Source organism: Rosa rugosa, chromosome 2, assembly GCF_958449725.1.
Source record: "Rosa rugosa chromosome 2, drRosRugo1.1, whole genome shotgun sequence".
NCBI lineage: Eukaryota > Viridiplantae > Streptophyta > Magnoliopsida > Rosales > Rosaceae > Rosa > Rosa rugosa.
This window is the reverse complement of record NC_084821.1, coordinates 5,084,490-5,108,048: the sequence shown is the minus strand read 5'-3', so window position 1 is coordinate 5,108,048 and position 23,559 is coordinate 5,084,490. Positions and strand designations below refer to the sequence as shown.

The 23,559-nt window shown below is 38.2% G+C and overlaps 1 protein-coding gene and 1 long non-coding RNA gene across 4 annotated transcripts; both read right to left on the bottom strand.

Moving 5' to 3' along the window:
• Positions 1-3,570: 3,570 nt before the first annotated feature.
• On the bottom strand, positions 3,571-6,154 carry LOC133730208 (uncharacterized). Its single transcript, XM_062157840.1, has 3 exons — positions 5,768-6,154; positions 4,084-5,640; positions 3,571-3,774 (listed from the first exon to the last, which is right to left on the bottom strand). The coding sequence occupies exons 1-3, from the start codon at positions 6,152-6,154 to the stop codon at positions 3,571-3,573; spliced, it is 2,148 nt and encodes a 715-aa protein (XP_062013824.1).
• Positions 6,155-8,296: 2,142 nt separating this feature from the next.
• Positions 8,297-11,754, bottom strand: LOC133733922 (uncharacterized). Of its 3 annotated transcripts, XR_009857976.1 has the most exons (5): positions 11,682-11,754; positions 9,280-9,365; positions 9,103-9,147; positions 8,923-9,000; positions 8,297-8,590 (listed from the first exon to the last, which is right to left on the bottom strand). It is a non-coding gene; the product is annotated as an uncharacterized LOC133733922 (long non-coding RNA). The 3 variants fall into 3 exon arrangements; XR_009857975.1 differs by lacking the exon at positions 11,682-11,754 and having other exon boundaries at positions 8,297-8,570; positions 9,280-10,106; XR_009857974.1 differs by lacking the exon at positions 11,682-11,754 and having other exon boundaries at positions 9,280-10,104.
• Between the last annotated feature and the right edge of the window lie 11,805 nt (positions 11,755-23,559).

Below are 23,559 nucleotides of genomic sequence, written 5' to 3'. Positions count from 1 at the left end.
TGTACAGTATTTTTCCTGCTAGATGTGACATTTCATGTTTTAGTTGTGTGGAGCTCAAACAATGTGTTATCTCCCCGCAAAGAGAGAGGGCTTTAGCTCCACAGCCTCCGCCCCCACATTGAAGTAAATGGGGATATACCATCAGTAGGCAGCTCCATTAAATCACTTGTGAAGCATGTAAAAGCATGCATGGTTCTTTTTATTTTTGTAGGCATAATCGGGTAGGAACGAGTGGAGCAGATTAGTACTTACCTGTTTTGAAAGCAAAGCTTTTTGTTTTGCTCATATTTAGTACCAAAATCTCTCTGGTTTCCCTGTTTGGATTTGACACTGAATGTCCCAAGGCTGATTTCCAAGACTTTTGACTTTTGTTTAGTGCCACAAGAATTGAATGGTTCAGGCAGATCTAGCTAGGTTCTATATGCAATAATATAACACCCCCATTTCAAGTTTCTTAATAGTAGATGGTTTTTGTGTGGGGTTGGTATTCTGATGAAAGTAGTGTATTTACCTTTATATATAGTAAACTCTCTCTTATTGCAGTTTCCAGAAAAAGCTCTCCCATTCCCCTCTTGGGACTTTGCAATACAAAATGCGCTGAAATGTTTGTCAAAAAAAGAAAGAGGAGCATGCATTATTTGTTTGCTTTTGCTTATCTCTGTAGTTTTCAACTTTGCATTCATAAGCATGAAGTGGGAAACTTTTTAAGTTCGAAGCAAAGAGATAAGAAACCACTTCTTTGAATGAGGTGCCTTGGTGATGAAGGGATTGCTGTTGTTGAAGGCTAGCTGGATTAATGGATGAGTCACTATATATCCCTATTTGGCTCCAAAATCCAAGTGATTGCCATGTCATAACTGATGTCATGTCCATGTCCATATCCATATCCATGTCCTCCCAAAATGCCTTTCCTTACCCGTGAAAGAAGGATTGCCTTTTCTAGTTGTTTATTCTTCCTTGTGGAAGAGCAGAATGCCTTTGTTGTTCTTGTTCTTGTTGGCATTTGGTGATCTTGGGGACAATGAGAGGAAGAGAGAACAAGACAGCTGTACTGTACTGTGGGAATCATGACTTTTGAGGTGGGGGACTTTTTTCCTTTTCTTCTAGCAACATGATGAAGCTGCTGCCTGCCTAACCGTAAGTGGTTACGACAGAAAAACAGCACTCTAATTTTTGTTTGATGAAGACCAAACAATGTTCTTAGGGTAGATTGCAGAATATCTGCTAGACTATGCTCTAGTAGTTAGGCCCCGTTTGAGATTTCTTCGCTTTTAAAAAAATCAGCTTTTGTTCAAAATTTTAGATTTTCTTGTGTTTGGTAAATAAATACAAAGCAGCTTTAATTGAAAATTATAGGTCACTGGCAGAAGATTTTAGAAGCAGCCTAGAAGTTGCTTTTAGAAGCTGCTGTGGATCAAAACACACTCTGCAGTTGTTTTATGTACTGACAGCACATTTAAAAATATTATTTACCAAATACGAAACTGTTTTAATTCACAGCTGATTATTCTCACAACATAGCAGCAGCAGTTTTTTTTTTTTTTAAATCACAGCAATCCCAAACTAGCCCTTAGTCACCTTTGAAAAACAAAATAAGGACAGAGTATTCAGAAACCAGGACATATAACATTAGTTGTATATTTGTCCTTACAGTTTTTCCACGAGGGAACAGTAAGTAAATTATTGATCTCTTAGGCACAGGTTGTGATCATATTATTAGCTTGATATGCCATTAAGTTTCAAAAAAGTGTATATATAAAAGAAAACATACCCGATGTATTTTTCTTTTAAAGGAAAGAAGAAACTTTTATTAATCAATCATATGAGTGCAATCGTATTGTAGGGCATATTCATAACAAATTCCAGAGCTCTAGTAAACCATGCCTCATGAATATCAAAATCAAAACCATAACTAGCTAATCTATGAGCAACATGATTAGAACTTTTATAGGTTTGTTGTATACCTAGAGAATGCAACTCATTTAGCAAGCCCTTGATGTACTCAACTAAAGTACCAAGTAGAGAAAGATCTTTGTGAAATTATGGTATATTGTTGCGCTTATTCTACTCCAAATTGGAGGATATATATAGAAGTACAAACTACCTACAACTAGGTATGAAAAGTAAATACAATAGTACAACTATGTATGAAAAGTAAATACAATAGGCCATACAATACGACTGTATTAACTACACAAGAGATTAGATTTGTGCAGTTTAGATTTGCAGTTGTTGGAAGTGTACGTAGTTTAGATTTGTTGCTACTCCTTACTGTATGTATCTCATACAATACGGCTGTATTAACTACACGAGATTAGATTTGTGTAGTTTAGATTTGCAGTTGTTGGAATAGAAGTTATTTAGATTTGCTGCTACTCCTTACTGTATGTATCTCATGCTAACATACACCCCCCTCCCCCTTGAGTTGGAGCATAAATATATATATATATATATATATATACAGATCCTATCCAGAGCGGACCTCCGCTTTGAAATTAAACAAGTGAAGTTCGAGTTTTGGGTCACTTTTTAGTCTCATATCCACATCTCGACCGTTCAGTTTTTAGGTACTAGTGTATAGATCATCTCTGAAAAATTTCAGCCAAAATGATGATCGTTAAGGCATTGATAATTGTCTTAAAGCTAGTACGGTTTATGTTGACAGATTCAGTCCGTCCATTGGTTTAAGCAAGTTAGATACCTTAACGATCATGAATTTGGCTGAAAATTTACAAAGATGATCTATACACTAGTACCTAAAAACTGAACGGTAGAGATGTGGATATGTGACCGAAAAGTGACTCAAAACTCGAACTTCACACGTTAATTTCAAAGCGGAGCTCCGCTCTGGATAAGATCTGTATATATATATATATATAATTAAAATAAGGGATGAGGCGATATTAGCTCCTCGGAAGTAGACGATTTAGAGAGCAAGTCCCACCCTCAAACCCGAAGGTGAAGGGTCTACCACACTCTGAGAGCCCACCGCCCGTCCCCTTATTATTATTTTTTAATTAATAATAAAGAAAAATACAAAAAAAGAGAAGGGAGGACAAAAGCCAAACCCCAAAAGTACAGACCAGAGAAAGAAATAAAAGATGGAAAAGAAATAAATTTTCCATCTTTGGAACAGAGAAAAAGAAAGAAATAAACTCCAAGAAGCCCAAATCAACATCAAGAAGAAACACGAGAATAAGGGAACCCCTGGTCATCCATTCTCACGTATGGAGAGATCTCGGGTGGAGGTGAGGCATGCCAAATCAGAGATGAAGAAGCCAAATTCAAATTTGTTAACCTATTTGCCACAGAATTGCCTTCGCAAATAACATGAGAGCAGTGAAATGTCATTGACCGAATGCGAGATAAACAATTCAACCGAGCAATGCGCAGTGGCCAAGGAGGTGCAAATGAGGTAGAGGAAATACATGCTAAAACACTCGTCGAATCACTCTCCAACCAAATATAATGCCAACCCATTCGAAAAGCAATCTCAATACCAATTATAAATCCCATTAACTCCGCAAAGAAAGCTGAGTGTTGACCTAAACCTTGACAATAACCTCCAAATTATTGACCACCACAAGCTGCAGGGCCAGGATTACCTTTAGCTAACCCATCAGTGTAAAGCTTAATCCAAGGAAAAATAGGGTGATGCCAAAGAACCAACCGAGGAGCAACTGATTTACGAGCAACTGGTTGGATTCCCAGGCTCACTAGCAACTGAGAGTCCAACACACAGCGGGAATAACCAGGCAAATGAGGAGCAGAAAACTGCAACCAAGATTTAATAGAGCGAAAAACACGCATAAGAGAAGGCCTCTTATTATTAAAACAAAGCTTATTACGTGTTTTCCAAATAGCCATGAAAGCAAACAGACAGCCCGCAAGCCATAAATTTTTTAGCTGAGGAGAAAACGGTTTACCAACAATTGTACTCCATAAATCACCAATTGAGCCATGAGTTGGTAACGAAGTACCAAAATAGCATGACAACCATTGCCAAACATGCTGAGCGAAGGAACAAGAAACAAATAAATGAGTTGAGTTCTCCATAGTGCAAAAAGAGCAAAGCTGACATACCAAAACCAATGGGATGCCCCGTCGTTGAAGTTGGTCATCTGTGGGTAACTTGTTATGGAGGAGGCACCAAACAAGTATAGAGAACCGTGGTGGAATAAAATGCCTCCAAACTTGAGCTTGTGGACCATTAGAAGCAAAGTGTGGACGTAGAAGATTACATCCCTCAGAAAAGGAGAAAAACCCATTACCCGAATCCTCCCAAATCAAAAGATCATCTTCAAGGACAATAGGGAGGGGCAAACTATGAATCTCATCTACCAGAGCTGGAAATAAAGTAGAGAAACGGTGTGGCAAACTCCATTGCTGACCAGAAATAAAAGAAGCTATAGTAGTTGTTAAAGGCTTAGGGAAACGATTGACCTGCAGCTTATCAAGAAGAGAAGTATCAAGCCACCGATCAGACCAAAAAAGAACAGACTTACCATCTCCTATGAGCCATCTGGAATGTTGGAAAATTATTGGAAGAGTAGCTTTCAACCCCTGCCATAATGACGAACCAAAATAGCGATTATTCATATGACAGGAGATCGAGAACCTCGTACAAGCAAAAGAACTCCATAGAGATTTCAAAGTGAGAGTACTCCATCCCATGGTCAAGAGAGCAGCCCTATTAAGAGTCCGAAGATCCCGCAAACCAAGCCCAGACTCAGCTTTAGGAGCACAAACTTGGCACCAAGAGACGGTAACCATTTTCCTAACGGCAATATTTCCAGACCAAATAAAATTTCGTGCACAAGCCGATAAATGTTTCAACAAAGATGGTGGCCACAAGTACACTGAAAAGCTATGAAGAAATAAACTTTGAAAAATATCATGAACCAATTGAACTCGGCCTGCCATAGATAATAATTTTCCATACCACCCAGCAAGACGCGCTTTTGCTTTGTCAGCAATAGACTGAAGATGAACACATCGTGGCTTACCTTTGAAGATAGGAACACCTAAATAAGTGAAAGGAGCAACCCCTGACTTAAACCTCAAAATTCTTTGAACATGCTTATGCCGATGAGAATAAGAATCCCCCATATAGAAGGTACTTTTATTTTTGTTAACCAATTGTCCAGAAGCAGCACCATAAGAGTCCAAAAATAATTGCAAACGATTAAGGGATGAAACATCACCTCTGCAGAAAATGAACAAATCATCAGCATAGAGCACATGAGTAAGCTTGCAGCCTCTTGGCAAAGATATAGACTTTACTCTTCCAGAAGAAAAAAGAGAAGAAAGTCCCATACTAAGAGCTTCCTCAGCGAGACAAAATAGAAGTGGGGAAAGAGGATCATCCTGTCTAACCCCGCGAGCACAAGAGAAGAAACCATGGGGAGACCCGTTTACTAAAATTGATAATCTTGCTGATTGGAGAATTGTATGAACCATATCCCTGAACCGTGAAGAGAAACCAAACTGCTCCAGAACTTGGAGAAGGAATTGCCAATTCAAAGTGTCTAAAGCCTTAGCAATATCAACCTTGATGCCCACAGTACCACCATAATTTTTGCGATCCAATAAATTAAAACCCTTTGACACCAACCCAATGCAATATGCAATTCTGCGACCCTTCAGAAAAGCTCAACTTGAATTGGAGCATATATATCTTGAATGCCCAACTTGTCAAATGAAGAATGTAAGCTCTGCTTGATACTGCCTTTGTCAAAATGTCCGCTAGTTGATCCTCCGTCCTTACAAATAGCATACTAGTAATCTCATTTGTAAACTTCTCTTTGATGAAGTGTCTATCCACATCAACATGTTTTGTACGATCATGCTGAACATGATTATTAGCAATACTAATGGCAGCCTTATTGTTGCAGTAAAGATTCATTGGTTTCTCAAGATTGAAACCCAATTCCCCAAGCAACATCTTCAACCACAACAATTCTTGTACACCATGTGCCATGGCCCTGTATTCAGCTTTCGCACTTGACCTAGCCACAATAATTTTTTTCTTGCTACGCCAAGTAACAAGATTTCCACCATCAAAAGTGAAGTATCCAGAAGTTGACCTTCGATCACTTATTGATCCAACCCAATCAGCATCCGTATATCCTCCAACTTCTAGAGGCCGGACCATGCTTTGAAAACATCAATCCTCTACCAGGTTCAAACTTAAGATATCTAAGAATTCGATGCATAACATTCATGTGGTCTTCACTTGGTCTGTGCATAAATTGGCTCATGACACTCACAACATATGCTATGTCAGGTCGTGTATGAGATAAATAAATCAGCTTTCCAACTAACCTTTGATAACTTTCTTTGTTGGTTGGAACCTCACAACTTCAATCCCTAAAAAGTACTTTAGAGGACCAAGATCTTTCATCTCAAATTCCTTGGACAAGTAACTTTGAAGAGATTTGATTTCTTGTTCATCGTTGCCTGTAACTACCATATCATCCACATAGATGATTAAGGCTTAGTTTGGGATTGCTGTGCTGTGAGAGGCAGCACTTTCGAACTTGCTGTGAGAGGAAGCACTTCCGAACTTGCTGTGAGAAGAAGCAGCTGAGGTGTTTGGTAAACTGTTTTGAAAAGTGTTGTGAGAACGAAAAACAATTTCTAGGTGTTTGGTAAGTTGCAAGGCAAAAGTGCTTTGGCTGTGTATAATTACCAAAATGGGCATACATAGTAAGATATGCTACTAAAATACATAATTTTATTTTTTGATTATGTAACCATACCAATTAAATGAAAAAATTTCTCATGTATTATTCTTCTAGGGTAAAATCCTCATATAGTACCCGAACTATCACGAAATGCACTTTTTGGTACCTACAAATTTTCAGGGAGTCCAGTGGTACCTGTACTATCCCTCCGTTAGCCCTTATAGTACCTCCGTCCATTATTCCGTTAAAAATGCCTACGTGGCGGTCATGTGACACTCATGTGAGTAAAATAGTAAGGGTAAAATAGTCTTTTCATTCATAATTAGAATTATAGAATTTAATATATTGAATATCTATAATTAAAAAACATTTTGACGCATAAAAAAAAAGATAAATAATACCCAATTTATTCTTCACTGTTATCTGGATACTTGGGTCAATTAATTTAAGTACTTTTATTTTTTTTTATTTTTTTTATTTTGATCAAGTGAAATATCATTCATTAAAACTGCAATTACAACGTTGCCGCAATTACAGCACCCAAACACGGGTTTACAATTGAGTAAAGCAGCACCGGACTAGCACTGCACAACATACTCTGAAGACACTAAACTGAACTGTCAATGAATCCAACGACGAAGATTGAATTGGATGGCTAATCGAATTTGATCAACCGTACTTTTATTTTTGTTTAGTTTTTTTTTTTATTTTATGAAAATTTAATATATACTAATTTGGAGATAACTTTTTTCTCGAACAATTAATAAGATTAATCAATAGAGATGGTATGTAAATCTAGATATTCACTAAATTCAATTCTAGGTCTTTCTTTTAACATATTCTAATTTATTTTAATTTAGTTTAATCAAAAATTTGTAAAAGAAATATGAAAAATAGGTGTTTTACAATTTTACCCATACTTTAACGGAATAATTGACGGAAGTACTAAAATGGCTAACGGAGGGATAATACATGTACCACTAGACTCCCTAAAAATTTGTAGGTACCAAAAAGTGCATTTCGTGATAGTTCAGGTACCATATAAAGATTTTACCCTATTCTTCTACCCTTGGTTGGACCGAATAAATTAAACCCTTCAATATGCATATTATGTTTTACTATTACACAAAATAAATATAGAATATTTGGATTAATTTCCCGACCATAGTTCAACGAGAACCATTACACAAAATAAATTAAAGTCACTTGAAATTTGCAACTAAATGGAACTAGTAGATGCATTCATTAGACTTTGTGCAATTGCATTTCTTAACACCTCCATTTCTTGTCTTCCCGGACCACTACTAGAATTATGCCCTCAGACATCGGCCAAAAACCGATGAGAAAAAGAATCCCGACCGATGGTTATTACAAAACCATATGGAACCATCAACTTCAATTCCTATATACTTTCAATGTAAGATGGTTAGTACAAAACCATGAATTAGAATGTACCTCCAATTTTCTATGCAGCATTGCAACTAAACCATTGAGACCTAAAAGAGCTCAATGAATTGTACTCTGAGGTATCAAAATTTATGGTCTATGTAGTTACAGGATTCCCTCATGGTATCGTAAAACATAACTTTAAAAAGCAAACGGATTGGAAATACAGTTTTGCTTATTTTTTGATATAGATGTTGAAACAAACTGTAAAGGAACAATGTTACACAGTTTGCTTAGGCTATCATATTCCATCTTTCATGATAGTTTTAAAATTGAAGATGCTAATCTAAATTTTGGATTGCGTTTTACATGTAAAGTGGCTGCTGCATTTCATGATCTGGGCAGATTAGTAGTTGACTCTGGCTTTTTCTTCATTTGCTTTGAAGGACGGCTGCATAGAACCATGCATTTTCAGGCACAAATCTGGTTATTTTAGCTCTGCAAAATACCAGCTTGTCCTAAAATGTAAAGCAAGGTATACACAGTGTTGATATATTTAGGAATATGAATAGATTGTTGAGAAAGAAAAAAAAAATTAAATGCGGTAAATAGGCACAAAATGCAGCTATTTCTATTGTACTTTAGAATCCACGCACAATGTGCATAAGCCGAGCTGAATTGGTTTAAACTATATAGAGGTTAATCAAGAGAACTTATTATAATAACTTATCATTTCTATTTAATATTGCAGCAAGGTAATATTGACAGATATTTTCTTTTCTCCAAGTTTAATAGGCATTGGAAGTTTGAAACAGAAGGTATTACCGACTAATTAGATAAGTTTACTGACCTCCTCTGAACTCCTATATATGCCAATTGTCCTGTATGTGAGACTTTTACTGTGTAACCGGCACAATGTTATCATCATCTATCATGACCAGATCAAAATTAATTGATCAAGAACTATTGCAGGCAGTAGGCATTAACAAATGAACATGAAAATCATGAAAACCAATAAAAGCTAACTTACCATAGCAGCACAAAATGCAAATGCTGGGCAACTAAAAAAGGGTTTCTGTCCAAAAAAAAAGTACATAGCATTTTAGAACACTTTGGAACAATGGTCCTAACTATTAATAAAGGAAATGGAGATGTTCGACAACAAAAAAGGCCAGAAGTGTGGTAGAGGTTAACCATTAATCTTGACCTTTGTTCGTGAAGTTCCTCAGCTAGGGGATCTAGTGGTCTCTTCCTTTTCAACTCCAACAACTCTTCCTTTATTTTCTGCAGTTCCTGTACTGAAATTCACAAAAGAATCACAAAACTAGTATTTTTATAATAATAATAATAACCCAAATAATGTAAAGACATTAGCTTTATATCAGAATTAGCTTGCTCATGTTTTAGAAACACATGAAATTAGAACTATTCCACATCCACTATTGAAAAGACATTGAATGTAAGGATCCCATTTCAACGAGTTCTGTTACAGAGATATGAAGATGATTTTCATGAGAAATTCTTTGGTGCATATTGATGAATATAAAGATAGTAGAATATAGCAACATGCATTGATAATCAATCTAAAGAATAGGAAATTTCAAATCAATTCGCAAGCAATCTTTTTAACATTGCTGAGAACTAAACTACAACATAATTATCAGAATAATCTTGCCTACACTAACCAATTCACTTATCGGGGTCGTCTTGGGTACCTTGGTGTTTGCCATGCCCTTATTTTTTTTATTTTTTTTTACTTTTAGTAAATTAATATAGTGGAAACCTACTGAACCGGTCAACAGGTTACCCAATTAAATATCGACATGTGTCATTTTTAAAAATAAAATTTACCATATTAACAACACACTCTTTCTTGATATGTAACATTGTTAAAAATCATGTAACAAGTATTGTCAAAATAATAAATTACACATAGTTGAACTACAATTACGACTTATGACAACAGTTGTTGTGGTTATTGTAATTGAGTGGTCAAAGATGTAAATATCATATTTGGACAACTTTTATTAAATTTAGAACCTTGATTATCAAGTGGAGAAGCTCCTTACAATACTGATCGAGTTGTTACATATCTTTTGGTCTAATTTTAATTTTACCATGTTCACAACACAAATGTTGTCGGAATTGTAAAATGGTTGGTAATCTTGTAAATGGTATAGTTTTTGAAGTAATTACTACAATCAGAACAAAAGTTACCGCTTTTACACCAATAGTTGCGAGTTATGGTAAAATATGTAGTCATTGAATAATTATTCCATTAATGATAAAAATTTAAAGATTTACCACTTTGACAACAAATTTGTTGTTGCACTTGTTAAATTGTCCATAAATTAGTACATTAGTTTAGGTTGAGTAATTACTATAAATAGGACAAAAGTTACCGCTTTTATATCAATTGTTGTGATTGTGGTAAAATGTGTAGTCATTGTAGTAATCATTTCATTAATGATAAAAACATAAAGATTTACCACTCTGACAACAAATTTGTTGTCATACTTGTTAAATTGTCTATAAATTAGTACATTAGTTTAGGTGGAGTAATTACTACAAATAGAACAAAAGTTACCGCTTTTACATCATGTGTTGTAGGTTGTGATAAAATGTGTCGTTATTGTAGTAATAATTTCACTAATGATAAAAACATAAAGATTCATACATGTTCTATTTTATATAATATTTACCACTTTGAGGACTCATGTAACCACTTTGAGGACACATGTGGTAATTAGAAAAAAATTCTGCATTAAAGTAAATAAGGTCTTCGTTAGAGAAAAGTAGGTTCTCATTTGAGTAATTAAGTCCTAAAAGTGGTAATTGTAATAAGTTCTCATTAGAGTAAAGTAGATTCTCATTTGAGTAAATAAGTCCTAAAGTAGGTTCTCATTTAACTACATTTAAAACAAATATTATTTATTTTTACACTAATTGTTGTCGTTGTCATAAAATGCATGTAAAAAGAATTATATTTGGTTAAGGAAACTACAAATGATATAATTTATTGGTAATAAAGATTACTTAACTAATACTAATTTTGCGAAGTTAGGTTAGAAGGTTTTTGTTTTTAATAAGGAAAAAACGTAATTTTCAATTGTGTAATTGTCCATTAATAACAAGCATTAATCAAGCATTAATTCACTAATAATAAAATTAATTAGTAATATAGACTATTTAACTAAAAGTAATTCGGTGAACTTAGGATAGAAGGTTCTTTTAATTTTTTTTGAAAAAGGAAAAATCATAATTATCAATTGTCAATTGATAATCAAACATTAATTGGCTTTATTGTTTTCACTATCTTTATTGTTTTCAATTCAATTAGTAGTTTGTGTTACCAAAAAAATTAGAAAGGCTAAGGGCTAAACAAGTTACCAATTTGTTAAATATTTTGAACCATTGGATATATTACTAATCCAATGGTCCAAAATATTTAACAAAATGAGGGTATGGCAAACACCAAGGTACCCAAGAATTCTCCTTCACTTATCATCCAGTTATGCTTTATTTGTTTGCAGTTGTCAAACTAAACTACAATGTAATTATAAACATGCAAAGACGGCACCATCAGGAAGATCAAAGTAAGGAGCATACCAGATGCAGTAGCTCTGCAAACTCCCCATACCAATGGAGGCTAAGTAACAGGCTTGGTCAGCTGAAGACAAATACAGGAACCATAAGAAATCCCAGAAAGAAGTTCAATCAGAAAATTGAGACAAAAACAACATCAGATTCCCATAAATACCAACAGATCAAAGAAAACCCAGAGAGCTTTTCGTCTCCTTCTTCTTATTCTTCTTTCTCTTATTTCCTGTTCTCTTCTCTCTCTTTCTTTTTTACTCTCGCCTCCTCTTTGTCAGTGTTAGAGTAGGAGCCCTAACCAGGTATGATCACAGAGAGAAAACTAAGAGAATTAAAGAAGAAGAAAGGAAATAACTCGATATATTGATTGATAAAAATGAAAGGAGTACAGAGTTCTGGTTTATAAAACCCAAGGATAAGCTACCTACCCGGACACGTGGCTCCCATGTATTGGCTACAATAACAACCCAACTAATTAACAACTTAACCCAAATTAACATAATTAACGACTAATTAACATTTCATAACATTGCTGCCCCCTAAACAACCAGTTTGACCTCAAGCTTTGAAATCTGGGAACCTAGTCATGATGTCATGAGCTACCTCCCAAGTAGCTTCTTCAGCTGCTGCTCCCAGCCATTGGACTAGCCACTTGGTAACCGGCTCATTGTTAACATTGAAGATTCTTCTGTCCAAAACCTGTGCAGGATACCATCTTGGGTTATGAGGGTCTATGGTAGGAGGCAAATGTGCCGAAATAACTGCAGCATTTCCCAGCTTCTTTTTCAACAGTGAGACATGGAACACAGGGTGTATTTTGGCCGAGTTGGGAAGTTTGAGCTTGTATGCCACTGGGCCGATCTTCTTTTCCACTTGAAAGGGACCATAATATCTTGGTGCTAGCTTATGGATGTGTCTCTTACTCACAGATTGTTGCCTGTAGGGTTTGAGATACACCTAGTCTCCTTCCTCAAAAGACCTCTCTGTGTGTTTCCTGTCATAGAAAATTTTCATCCTAGCCTGTGCAATCTGCAAATTCCTCTTCAAGATAGACAATAATTCATCCCTAGTCCGCAATTGATAATCAACAACTTCCACTAATGTAGACCCAGGGATGTAGGATTTGATTGCAGGAGGTTCATACCCATAGAGAGCTTGGAAAAGAGTCATGCCTATTGCAGAGTGATGAGCAGTGTTATACCACCACTCAGCCCATGGTAAGGCTTCCACCCATGAGTGAGGTTTTTCACCCACTACACACCTGAGATACTGCTCCAAAGTTCGGTTGAGGTTCTCGGTTTGCCCATCTGTTTGTGGATGATAAGCAGAGCTTTTGTTGAGAGTAGTTCCCTGGGCCTTGAAGAAAGCCTCCCAAAAATTGCTCAAGAAAACCGGATCCCTATCGGAGATAATACCTTCTGGCATCCCATGAAGCTTAAAGAATTGTTGATGAAGTGTTGAGATACAACTGCAGCTGTGTAGGGATGGGAGAGAGGGACAAAGTGACCAAACTTGGTTAGCCTGTCCACCACCACCATAATGACTGTCTTCCCTGCAGAGTTAGGCAAGCCTTCGATAAAGTCCATCGATATGACGGCCCAGGCTTTCACTGGTATGGCGTTTGGTTGTAACAACCCTGGAGGGTGAATGGTTTCATAGTGGTTCTGCTGACATGTGTGACAACTTGCTACAAAAGTCTTAACATCTCTATAAAGTCCAGGCCATGCAAATGATCTTGTAATTCTCTTCTTAGTTTTGTGTGTACCTGCATGTCCTCCACTATAACCACTCTGGAATTCAGTGATGATCTTTGTTCTCCAACCTCCTTGGACAGGTACAAAAATGAGACCCTTATAGTGCAACTGAGATTGAATCATTGAGTACTAAGGGTGAAGTGTGTGATCTTGCTCCAGTTGCTTGATTATGGCACTTGCTTCCTTATCCATTAGACAAGCAGCTTGGATTTCTAGCACATAGTTGTAAACTGGTGTGGAGAGACCAAAAATGGCATTTAAGGCGCCATATTTAGTGATAGCCTCAGTGTGAGTGCTACTCAGCTCTTCTTTTCTGGACAAAGCATTTGGAGCTGTGTTATTTTTCCCAGCTTTATAGTGAATTGTGTAATCATAACTTGCAAGCTTAAGTAGCCATTTTTGCTGAGCCGGGGTGGATATCTTTTGATCCAAGAAATATTGAATGGTCCTGTGATCAGTGTAGATCTTGAAATGGTTTCCCAACAAGGTCTCCAATGTTGCACAGCAAAAACAACAGCCAGCATTTCTTTATCATACACTGACAATGCCACATGCCTGGGGGCTAGAGCCTTGCTTAAATATGCAATGGGATGGCCTTCCTGGGATAAGATAGCCCCAATTCCCACTCCAAAGGCATCACACTCGATGACAAACTCTTTAGAGAAATCTGGCAATGCCAAAATTGGGGTGCTCATGAGTGCTTGTTTCAGCTTGTTAAAAGCTGCTTCAGAAGCTGGAGTCCATTGGAAACCCCCAAGTTTCAACATGTCCGTCAATGGTTTGGCTATAATACCAAAATTCCTGACATATTTTCTGTAATAGCCTGCCAATCCAAGAAAACCTCTCAATCCCTTGATAGTCTTTGGTTGCTCCCAACTTTTAATGCATTCAATCTTAGCTGGATCAACAGAAACTCCATCAGCACTCACAACATGTCCCAAGTACTCTACCTTATCAACACCAAAGCTGCATTTGCTTTGTTTGATCTTTAAAGAATGCTGCTGTAACTTGATAAAAACTGATTCGAAGTGCTGCAAGTGTAACTCAAAATTAGGGCTATACACCAGAATGTCATAAAAAAAACAGTGCAAATTTTCTCAGATACTCTCTTAATATATCATTCATTACTGACTGGAATGTAGAAGGAGCATTGGTAAGTCCAAATGGCATGACCAAAAGTTCATAATGGCCACTATGTGTCCTGAAAGCAGTCGTGTTGATGTCACCTGGATTCATTCGAATTTGGTGGTATCCGGACCTCAAATCAAGTTTAGTAAAAATGGTTGAGCCATGCACTTCGTCCAGTAACTCATCGACCACAGGAATTGGATACTTGTCCTTAACTGCGGCAGCATTCAATGATCTGTAATCCACACACATCCTCCAAGTGCCATCTTTTTTGTTTACCAACAACACAGGAGAAAAAAAAGGGCTCACACTAGGCCGGATTATCCCATTGTCCAGCAGCTCCTGCACTATTTTCTCGATTTCAGCTTTTTGGAAGTGAGGATACCTATAAGGCCTCACACTCACAGGTGGAGTATTTGGTAAGAGCTCAATTTTATGGTCCTGATTTCTGATTGGAGGTAAGCAGTTTGGAGGAGTGAACAAATCCTCATATCTGTTGATCAAAGTCTGAAGTTGTGTGTTCTTGGGTGCAATACTTTGGCTTATCAGTGTAGGTTGGACTTGGATCATGATTGCCTCCCTTTCTTTTCGTAATAACCTTGTCATTGCCTTGCATCCTATGACAGTAGCTTGTGGGTTAACTTCACCTTGAAGTAAGAATTCTGATCCCTTTACCTTGAATCCCATTTTCATGGTCTCAAAGTTCCACAATATGTCACCCAAAGATTTGAGCCAACTGGCCCCTAACACAATTTCACATCCAGTCACAGGTAAAATATAAAAATCATCAGAAAAAATAAATTGCTGTAATTTCAGTTCAATCTTGGCCTCACCTCGAGTCTTCATTTTGGCACCACTAGCTAGTATCACATTCAAGGGAGAAAGTTTATGAACTTGTACCTTAGTACCTTTAAGTAGCTGAGGATGGATGAAGTTGTGTGTAGCTCCTGAGTCAATGAGCACATGCACAGTTTTACCATTGAAGTTCCCTTTCAGCTACATAGTAGCTGCATTGCTTTCCCCCATTACCTGTAGTCGGATTAAAGGTTCTTCAGTATCCATATCATATCATCTGAAGAGCACAACAGATCACAGTCCTCTTGTAAGACTTCCATGATCATGAGCTGGCCTTTCCTACAGTTGTGGCCTGGTTTGAAAGGCTCTTCGCAGAAGAAACACTGATTTTTTGCTCGTCTTTCCTGGTACTCAGAGTGAGATAATCTTCTGGTGCCATTAGTATGTCTTGCAGTATTGTTCACCATGTTCTTTGATGTAAATGGGGTTGTCTGTACTTTTGTGCCAGTGCTAAATGAATGAGTCTTAGTGTGCACCCCAATTGGTGACCCCACTGATGCTCTAGAACCTCCAGAATTATTTCTGGCATAATGTCGATGACCTTCATTTCTAGTCTCATAGACAGGATCCGCCCCGGATTTCACCCTGAAATCCGAAGTGACCCTGCGGGGCCCACCTTAGAAGAAATTCTGCCAAAAATTTGGCGGAACTTCCCCTAAAATGGGCTACCCAGACCTGTAGGAAACATTTACACTTCTCAATCAAATCATCCTTATGCTCCTGGAGCCACCCTGCTCCCCAAATCAACATCAATCTCCAATTCACAAACACACATCTCAACTTGAATAACATAGATCACATAGGTAATCAGAGCAATTCTCACAGAAAGGTATATGAGGAAAACCTAATTCAAAGGCAGATGCGGAAGCCATGCTGTTGACTATGCCTCAACTCCGTGTACGCTCGACCTCAACTAATTCGCCTGCAAACTGGGCATTTGAAACCGAAGGGCCCAGGGGAAAGTATTGAAAACACGTTAGTGTGAGTGGACAAAAATAAGCAATTTTAAACAAAAGAGATTTTATACTTTCCCATATTTAATTTATTAAAAAAAATCTCCCGATGCATGCACTGATTTAGGAAAACGAAACAAAAGGAGTTCCGCTCAAGAAAACCGACTAGCCCCGCTAGTCCCAAACAACTGAAAGGAAGGATGGAAACTCCGATACTCAACAGAATAAGACCAGCCCCGCTGGTTAAACGGAAATCAGACTAGGCCCCGCTAGTCAGGTAATGATAGGATATGGGGAAGAAATATCACCATACGGGAAATGGAGCCTCCCAGGCTCTACCTACCCTCAACTGCCACTCACACATAGATTGTGTGAGGAGGAGAACTAATAACCTCGACTGCCACCCACGTGAGGAGGAGAATAAATCACCTCTACTGCCACTCACCAACACAAAGTAGGTGAGGAGGAGAACAAGCTACCTCAACTGCCACTCACCAACACAAAGTCAGTGAGGAGGAGACCTAATCACATAACCCGCGTATGGTGAGGAAAAAAAAACATCGAAAACCAGTAAATCCATGTAGCTTCCCCACATTTCTCACGAGATAGAAACCATGTATTCAACGACGTGACCCCGCACGCCAAGATTACTCTCAATCTCAGAATGGATAAGTGGGAAATAGGAATAAATCGACGGCGTGTCCCACACGCCCAAAATATTCTCAAATCCGTAACCGAAACCGGAAATTAGTATAAGCAAAATCCCATTTCCAAAAAATCTCTCAAAATCTCCAAGAAACCAACCAAATCCAAAATCCTTAATTAGGTATTCCCGATGCCAAAACCGAAAGTTAATAAATAAATGAGAAAATCCAACTCCATCGAAACTCATCTCGAGAATCTTCCAGGAACTTAAATCGGCAATTAGAAATATACTTAATTCCGGAAAATTACCTCGGAAATAAGCAATTTGTCAAATAATATTATAAATCATAATCAACCTTTGAAACTCATTATTGAAAGCAATTCCACGAGATAAACCAAAATCAAATTCCGAAAATCAATTCATTTGTTCAAAATGTAATATGATTAATAACTAGAGCATTATTTTAAGAAAATAAATGCATGCATCAGTATTTAAAAATAAAAGTCCACTCACAGTACTATTCCGACGATCACGCATTCGTGTCCCGTCATTGAGCAATAGCTCGGTACGTCGTCCTGTACACAATTATATTCCGTGAATAATTCTTCAATAATTTAATACGATTCCTAAAATCAATTCCTCATAATTACATCTCCCATTCTCCTCGGATTCAGCGCAAATTATACCACTAATACCAATTCGTTAATTTAAAGGTTCCAAGGCAGAACCGAGAGATATCCAACGGTCGGATTCTCGTAATTCGATAATCGAAACCTTAAATTTCAAAATCCATAAATAATTCTAAGTTTCTCCAAAAATTACTAAACTTCACAAACAAGCTCTACTCAAATTATAGGATTTAATGGGCTAAAAATTGGAATTAAATGTCAGCCCTACGCGCCACCACGCGCCACCCACAGTGGCGGTGAGTGGGGCCCACGCGCCGGCGGCCACCACCTCCGATGGCCACCAAATTTGGACAGTAGCTTCTACTCAACAAACCCAACCATTCATTCAACTACAACATCTCACAATTTTACCTTTAAATGATCGAATCGAACCGGTGAAGAAAACCCAGAATTCCAAGAACCCTAGAATTGGGTTTCGATCAATTCTCCCTCCACACTGCAAATCGGACTGCAAGACCTTAGGGGAAATGATCCTTGTCAAAAACCCGGCCTTCGATGTCCGTCTGGTGACCGGAGGTGGCCGGAATCGCCGGAAATCGGCGAAACTCCAAACTGTAGCCGGGAACGATATTGCCTCAATTCGAGGTTTCTGGGCCAAATCGCCACAACCCAAGGCCGGTAGGGTGCAGGGAGGAAGGAGGCGCTCCTGTGGTGGCCGGTTGTTCGCCGGACGGCGAAAAATCGAGGGGGAGGCAGAGTGACCGAAAGGGAAAGAGAGAGTTCGGGGGAGAGGAGAGAGAAGAGAGAGAGAGCCGGTAAGTTTCCAAAATTGGAAACTTACCACAGTGATTTTCCCTTTTTATAGAAACTTACCTTGAACAGTAACTTTTCCTTTTTCGCTTATAACTTTCGCATGCGAGCTCCGATTTTTACGTACCACATATGCACGCGCTCGGTTTAACGTCCTCTACAACTTCCATGAAGAACATTTTCTCAAATTTTGACCCAAACAAAAAGTCATCCTTTAGGGCCACTAAGAGTACTAAACCGAAAGTAAAAGTGAAAGTAAAGGTCGTTTACCGTCCAAATGACAAGTAAACCGGTGAATTCTGGTTCGGGACGTTACACTCATAAACCGTGGCAAGCTCACATGCTTTATATAATGTTCTAGGTTTTTGAGCTTGCACATCCACCCTTATATCTTCCTTAAGGCCACCAATAAAACAGGACAGTAGCACCTCTTGAGGAAAGCCTGGAGCTCTTCTGGACAACTTGGTGAATTGCTATTTATAGTGTTCAACACTGCCGGTTTGCGACATTCTAGCAAGAGCTGCTTGGTATTCTGTCCTGTTATAACCGCTGAACTCTCTCATGAGTAAATCAGCTAACCCTTGCCAAGTAATTGGAAACTCATGCTTGAACATGTACCATCTGTCGGAGGCTTTATCAGACAAGTGCATAGTAGCAATTGATAGCTTCCGATCTTCTGGTATTTGATAAAAGTCAAAGTATTGTTCTGCCTTGTTCAACCATTCTACGGGATCTCCTCCACTGAAAACACTGAAGTCCAGTCTCATTTGTTTCATTGTTGGGAGATTAGGGTCAACATATGGTGGGGAATAGGAATGGAGAAGTGGAGGTGCTTGGAACAATGGATTAGGGTATATGGTGTGAAACATTGGAACAGATTGTGGGGTACTTTGTGGCAATGGTTGCTGGTGAAACGATGCGGAATGGTGAGCTTGATTATATGAGTATGGTGATTGTGATACTTGAGCAGTGGTAGATGTTGCAAATGTACGTGGATGGTGCACTATAGAATTGTGGTGTAAGGTTTTGTGTATAATTAGGTGCCACAAAATTCGAATGTGCAGTAGTGTTTCTAGGGAAGTCATGCATTGTAACCGAATAAGGGCCAAAGTATGTCATCACAAAAGAGTTACGGTCATTTGGAATCTGAGTATGCTTAAGGGATGGCTGTGGTTGAGAATGAGAAAATCCCATGCAGCTCGAACCTATAGTGGTATGATATGGTTGGGATCCAAAATTGGGTTGCTGGAAGAATTGAGGTGGTGCTCCACTTAATGATCCACTTACTGAACTCCTTGCTAAGGCCATAGTACTACCACTACCTATAGGTTTAGGCCCCATATTTCCAATCATTCCTGTCTCCTTGAACTCCATTTTCTCAGCATCATTTCCCGTAATTTTTAACTCAGTGGTGACCTCAATAGAACTAGTAGGCACAGTACTAGTTAATTGTAGGACTAAATACTGTTTAGTCCTTGAGCTTTTGACCATAAAACACTTCAGTCCCTGACCTTCTAATTTCACACGTTTAGTCCCTGTACTTCAAAATTTCAGACCAATAGGTCATTGTCGTCTAAAAGTCGCGTCGAAATGTCTATTATGCCCTCAGTTCTTTTTTTTTTAAAATAAATTTATTCCTTTCTCTTTTTTATTTATTTATTCTTTTTTCTTCATTTTATTTATTCTTTTTTTTTCAAACAAAAAGAAAGAAAGGGAAAAAAAACATAAAAAAATAAACAGAAAGAAAGAAAGGGAAAAAAAAATTTATTTTCCACAAAAAATAAAATAATTAATTAATTTAAAAAAAAAGAACTGAGGGCATAATAGACATTTCACTGTAACTTTTAGACGGCAATGACATATTGGTCTGAAATTTTGAAGTACAGCAACTAAACGTGTGAAATTAGAAGGTCAGGGACTGAAGTGTTTTATGGTCAAAATCTCAAGGACTAAATAGTATTTAGTCCTTAATTGTAACAACACATCATCAGTAGTAAAGTTAAAATCAGGAAAAGATGAGGTATGAGTTGGATTACCCTCAGATCTGGCCATAGTGGATGATGTATCCTCAATAGCTGCGACCGCCGATGAAGAAGGTAGTGAACCAAAACGAACAGTTCCATCAGGTAGTGGTATCGCAATACTACCTTGGTTGACCACAGGAGGCTCCTTGAGCGCGGTGAGCTGCGCCTTCAGATCATCCATGAGCATAGATCGGAAGCTCGCCAAAGAGACTGCGAGTGAATCCTGGATAGAAGCTTGCATCTCATCTAATAGAGCGTTGGTCTCATCACGATGAATTTGAAGTTCAAATTCTAGGTGTGACAGTTCGTCGGAAGTACGAGGTGGCGACGGGGGCTTCCCCGCCCCCTTCAATTTCCCCATGGTCGACTGCTCTGATACCAGTTGTTAGGGTAGGAGCCCTAACCAGGTATGATCACAGAGAGAAAACTAAGAGAATTAAAGAAGAAGAAAGGAAATAACTCGATATATTGATTGATAAAAATGAAAGGAGTACAGAGTTCTGGTTTATAAAACCCAAGGATAAGCTACCTACCCGGACACGTGGCTCCCATGTATTGGCTACAATAACAACCCAGCTAATTAACAATTTAACCCAAATTAACATAATTAAGGACTAATTAACATTTCATAATAGTCGGGGGAACAACAAAACCCATAAGAACAACCAAAATCCAACAAAACCCATCATCCAAATTCATAATAAAAACTGAGGACGAAGAACAAAAATTTGGTGAAGAATAAATCCGAGCATAAAAGGAATTACCCGCAAATCGGTTGCACCAGAGGAGCTGATGTTGCCAAGAGTCCTCAGATACGGGTAAAACAGCGGTTGTGCAGTTCTCAGCGAGCGGCTAATCAGAGGAACACAGTTGAGAACATGGAGGACAAAAGGAATAGCGTAGCAGGAAGGTGGAATCGGCGCGGAGGAAGGCGGCGACAATCCACCAATTGAATGAGGTCACCAGCGACGAGCAGAAGAAGAAGGCGATCTGAGAGAAGACTAGGGAGAACCAGACACCGAAGAAGAGGAAGGAGGAGATGTGGAATGGCAGTGACGGCAAAGAGGAAGGAGGAGATGTGGAATGAGACGTCTGCCGCGATGGGTTTGCTGTTTCGATGTAATTTTCAGAAAAGGAGGAGGACAGAATTGGCAGTTCTCCAAATTTTCATTAAACTCTACTGTTCATGCTCCGTGTTTTCCCAAAGCAGGTCTTCAAAAGCTACAAATTGTAGCTTCCTAAATTCAGCTTTACGGAGAAGCAAGTTCACCCAAAAGCAGTTTTTAGAGATTTTACCAAACACCATGTTCTTGGCCCAAAAGCAGAAGCAGCCCCAAAAGCACCTCAGGAATCAATCCCAAACTAAGCCTAAAGCAGTAATTTTACCTTTCTCATGCTTCAGGAATAGAGTCTGATCAGAATTGCTTTGTTTGTACCCAAATGACTTCATTGAGTGATTGAATCTTTCGAACCACGCTCAAGGGGACTGCTTTAAGCCATATAGAGATTTCTTCATCTTACACACCTTTGTAGAGTTTGAGTGTGCCATAAACTTGAAGAAGATCCATATAAACTTCTTCTTCTAAGTCGCCGTGCAAGAAAGCATTCTTCACATCATATTGTCGCAAAGGCCAATTCAAGTTGGTAGGGAGGGACAAGAGAACACGAATAGTATTCATTTTAGCCACCGGTGCAAAAGTCTTACGGTAGTCAACTCTATAAGTTTGAGTATATCCCTTGGCCACTAGTCTTCTTTATATCTCTCGATAGAGCCATCAGCTTTGTGCTTCACAGTAAAGACCCATTTACAACCAATGGTCTTTTGACCTTTAGGTAAATTAACGAACTCCCGAGTAAGTTCTTCTGAAATGCATCCATCTCCTCAGCCATAGCATTTTTTCACCTTTTGTTACCAAGAGCATCCTGCAACTTGTTAGGAATAGACACGGAGGACGATAGGTTTGCAAAGACTGTATAGGAATCAAACAATCTATGAGATGTCACGAATTTAGATATGGGATATTGAATTACTGTAGCTGAAGAATAACCATATCGCTCAAGAGGTTGGCCATGATTTCCCCGAATAGGGTATCGTGAACTCTCAGGAGGATCTTCTAACTCATTTGAATCATCTATATTATCATTGGCTAACCTATCACAATTAGATTAAGAAATATAAACAGGAGTAGAAGGAGAGTCAAAATTTACCTCAGGATGATCCATAGGAAATACAGCCGATTGGCCACGTAGAGGATCTGTACGCATCAGCTGATCATCATTTTATCTCTTCTTCCTTTGATACACTTTCAATATTTTTTTTCTCCTTTGCTATCCACATCAACTTCATTATTATGTAATGTCACACCATTCCCAAAATCAGACAACTTCTCTTCTTCTTTGCTAGTCTCAATCTCCCCTTGAAGAGGAGTTTCCGAGACTCCCCCTCATAAATAAGCCTCTTGTTCACAGAAGGTGACATCTATAGAAACTAGAACCTTTCTTGACTAAAAATAGCAACACTTGTACCCTTTCTGAGTGGCAGAATAACGAACAAACATGCATTTAAGGGCACGAGAGTCCAACTTATCACTATTTTGTTGGTAAATATGAACATAGCTAACACATCCACAAACCTTGGGTGGAATATGAAGAAGGGAAGGAGTGGAATGATGTTGAGATAAAGTTTGGATAGGTGTTCGATACATAAGAACCTGAGATGACATGCGATGTATAGGATACATAGCCATGGCGACCGGTCACCGGAATCTGGCTACCGGACTGGTGACCGGATTCCGGTGTCTAAATTTATTGCCCCCTAATAATACTCAGTAACCATATTATTGCCCCCCAGTAATCATATTATTGCCCTCCAGTGAATTGCATAAACTCCCAAAATCAAAATGAATACACTACAGGCACAATTGATCAATTTATATGCATATTATTGCCCCCCAATACTCATATTATTGCCTCCCAATAATCATATTATTGCCTCCAATAATCATATTATTGCCCCGCAATAGACATGTATAACTACTCAATAAAACTTTTTTTTTCATTCTTCACTACAAAAAATAATTGCAATGGCTAC